Source organism: Hydra vulgaris, chromosome 04 (genome assembly GCF_038396675.1).
Source record: "Hydra vulgaris chromosome 04, alternate assembly HydraT2T_AEP".
Classification (NCBI taxonomy): Eukaryota; Metazoa; Cnidaria; class Hydrozoa; order Anthoathecata; family Hydridae; genus Hydra; species Hydra vulgaris.
In genome coordinates this window covers 35,013,392-35,017,500 of record NC_088923.1, presented here as the reverse complement: position 1 = coordinate 35,017,500, position 4,109 = coordinate 35,013,392, and the positions used below count along the sequence as shown (strand labels likewise).

The 4,109-nt window shown below is 23.4% G+C and overlaps 1 protein-coding gene across 2 annotated transcripts in view; it reads left to right on the top strand.

The window, feature by feature from the left end:
• The window catches only part of LOC100201785 (MFS-type transporter SLC18B1), a 58,730-nt gene extending 57,313 nt beyond the window's left edge, over nt 1–1,417 (top strand). Inside the window, exons 14-15 of one of the 2 annotated variants that reach the window (XM_065796176.1) lie at nt 17–43; nt 1,197–1,417. In XM_065796176.1, coding sequence (XP_065652248.1) covers nt 17–43; nt 1,197–1,274 — 105 coding nt within the window. In that variant the 3' untranslated portion in view covers nt 1,275–1,417. Of the gene's footprint in view, nt 1–16; nt 44–170; nt 291–1,196 lie in introns of those variants that run through there. The other variant, XM_065796177.1, reaches the window with a different exon arrangement.
• Nucleotides 1,418–4,109: the final 2,692 nt, after the last annotated feature.

Here is a 4,109-nt window from a genome sequence, read left to right as displayed (position 1 = left end):
TTATTCTCGTTTATAGATTTTAGCAGGATTAATTTTAATATCGGTAAGTCATTGTTGTTAAGTTACGTTATAATTGCGGTTTAAATACTTTGTTTGTATCACAATTTCTAATGTTCAATTAAAACTTGATTTAGTAAAAATTGAATTGATTATTTAAAATTAACAATTAGGGTTGCCAGATCTCCTGCTATCGTCCTATGAGCTCTTAAGAAATATTTCTTTAGCAATTTGCCGGTTCAATTTTTCAAGAGACTTTATGGTGGAGTAGGGTAATGACTCACACAATAGAAAGTCAAGATTAAATCCTAGCTTTTTTTTTTTTTTTTGATTGGATTATATTATATTGTTTGTTAATATTTTTTAAAGAAAAAAATTGACTAGGATCTTTAGGTTCTAGAACCAAAGGTTATTCAATTATCCGTGTCAGTTTTAAAAAATATAATATATAGCTACATAAAAGTAGAAAAAAGTTCAAATATTTGCAAATTTGGAGGAGTTATGACGTTTTTTCTTCTGAAAGTTTTGAAATTTGTGACAGAAGTGGTTTCTTCACTCATCGATTCAATTATTGCATCCATCTAATAAAGGTGAAATGTAAAGGTGTTTAATGTATGGTGAAATGTTAATTTGATTAATGTTTATGTTATAGTTGTTGGTTGTCAAATATTGTATTTGAGTGTTTCCTCTTGAGCTTTAAAAATGTTATTTGCCTGGGAAACCTTTAGTGAAGAAAAGTTTTAAAATGTTAGTTGTCGAAAAATTTCACAGATTGCAGGTCAGTCTTGTTTATTTAGCAAAAACTCAAATCTTGTTTATCAAAATCATGTTTTTTATCGCAGAACAAGGTTGTTTCCAACCGTAAGTCAACGTATTTCTTTTAACAAGTAGAAAAATTTTGGCTTTTATGTTAATATTTATGTTATGAGTTTGCTGTGTTAACACTTTTAATATTTAAAATTTTTATGTAAGTTACGCAGTTTTTCTTTTTCTTTTTTGGAGATGGTATCAAACAATTAATTTTATTTAACATAAAAAACCATGAACGTTAAAATAAATTTGGTTATAAATTAATACCTTGTTTTCTTTTCTGTGGGAAACCTGGTATGGGAATATAAGAACATCCACGATACTTTATCTGGTAGCCCCAATTTAAATGAAATAAAAGTCTTTATGAGAATTTATTATTTTTATTTCAGTGTGTACTTCTAGTTTTGGAAACCATAAAAAACATGCGAAAGAAGCCATTCTCTGAAACTGAGGACTTTATTTATTAGAACTTTTATCATTAGAAATTACCAATTGGTAAACAAATTACAATTACATTTTAAGTGACGAATTATAAATTGATGAAATATAAATAAATTTTAAGTTACTTGTCGATAGTTCAACATGTGAAATTAGATGACGTATAACCATATTTATATTTTTAGACTTAATTAAATTTTCTCATGCCCTAAAACGACTTTTTAAGAATATTAAAAGACGCTCATTTCAAGAATTGATAAGCTTCATACTATGACTGACTATATTAACAGACCTTGCGGACTGGAGTAAAATACTGGAGACAATCTCAACTTAAACTTTAAAAAAAGAAAATACAAGTTTGTAAAAAATACGAGGGCGATTAGTAATAATAATTAAAACCTAAGTTTTAACTTTTTATAGGTAGTATATTTTTTTAAATAGATAATATTGAGAGTTTTATAAATAAATAAAACACCCGTCTATATTTTAGCTTACTACCAAATTAAAAAAAAAAAAACGTGAACAAACTCAATTATTTTTTTTAACTATTAAATGATAAATGCAATTTTAATATGTTATGTATAATATATGTAATTTATTTAATATATTGATTTCATATATGTGTAATTTTTCTGATTTTATTGTACCTATTTAAACTAATATTCATTAATCTTATATATTGATTTGTTATTATTTTTTAACTGTATTAAATATCATTTGGCGATGGTTCCTTGTAGTTTTATTAAAACTGTAATAGAAATTATAATCCTAAGATTAGAGTTGAATATTTTGACTGACAAAAACCTATAGTGAAAAAAAATGTTGAGTATAATACTAAAGTGTACTTTCACACCTTTTATATGTATAAATGTGTGTGTGTGTATATATATATATATATATATATGTATATATATATATATATATATATATATATATATATATATATATATATATATATATATATATATATATATATATGTATGTATATATATATATATACATACATATATATATATAATGGAGCAATAATAAATTAGTAAAAACAGATAATAAAAAAAAATTAGATGTGTCTTTACTAATTTATATATATATTATGTGTGTGTGCGTGTGTCTATATATATATATATATATATATATATATATATATATATATATATATATATATATATATATAAGAGTCGTTAAAGAGTATTTACAATTACAAAATACATGAATAAAAATTTTTCATGACCGCACAGTGATTTGTAAATTTTGGCCAAAATACAGTTTTTTGAGTTACGCAATTTAAATAATGTTATTACCTAACTATTTTCTACAGCTTCTTATGATTCTAACGGTATAAAACAATATGTAGGTACTGAAATAATAGATTTAAACGATAATTCATGTTTGAAAGTGACCGAAAACAGTTTTTTTTTTTTATCATTAAAGTTTTATTATTATTAAAACTATTTTTTCTCCCTAAATATAAAATAGATAGTAGATAATTCTAACCTTAATTTATAAAAATATTAGAATATGTATTTATACATGTTGTAAGTAATGCATTTAAAAGATGCAATTTTAATGAAATGATTTTTATTGAGCTAGGACTTTTTACCTTCGACTTCCTTCGCGAAACTACTTCTTTTTATAAAGAAAATTTGTATCATTCTAAAAGAACCAAAAAAGTTAGCTGCCCCATGTTGGTTTTTTGAAGAGTTGAAAACCTCAACCTATGAATTAATCACAGATAACGTAAGGCTAAAGTTGCAAAGAGCAGCCGTAGTCGTTAGCGCACTTGCTTCCAAGCTAAAGATCCATGTTCCAACGCCACCTCTAGAGAAGTTTTACAACATCGGTAAAGTAGGAGGCGTAAACTTTCTTTCGAATGTTCTTGTGCGGTGCTCTGACCGTAAGGACTTCTTAGGGCACCTAAAATAAAAAAATAAAAATAAGTTAGCACAGTGTAGGGTTGTTCGCTGTAAACAAAAACTTACGAAAATTTCGCATTTTTATCTTCCGTATTTCAAGTTGCTATTGCGGAAGTTGTACTTGCGCAAATTCACTTTCCATTATGCATTATACGAAAAAAATAAATAATAATAATTCCGTTAAAATCATTTACGAAAAGAAACTTGCAAAACAAATCATTTCGAAAGAATACTTGCGAAACAGTTCCTTACGGAAGGAGCGTTTCGGAATGTGCGCTTACGGAATAGACTCGAAAGCATTCATTAAACTGTTATACATAAAAGTGTTATTACTTATTATTTAAATAAAATGATGTTGTTAAATGATTCTTCAATAGTTTATGCATATATATCTGATATACATATATATATATATATATATATATATATATATATATATATATATATATATATATATATATATATATATATATATATATATATATATATATATATATACACACTGTGTATATATATATACACTGTGTATATATATATAAATATATATATATATAAATATATACATACATACACATATGTATATATATATATATACATATGTGTGTGTGTATATATATATATATATATATATACACACACACACATATGTGTGTATATATATATATATATATATATATATATATATATATATATATATATATACATACATACATACACACACATATGTATATATATATATACATATGTGTGTGTGTGTATATATATATATATATATATATATATATATATATATATATATATATATATATATATATATATATATATATATATATATATATATATATATATATATATATATATATATATATATATATATATATATATACACACACACATATGTGTGTATATATATATACATATGTGTGTGTATATATATATATATATATATAT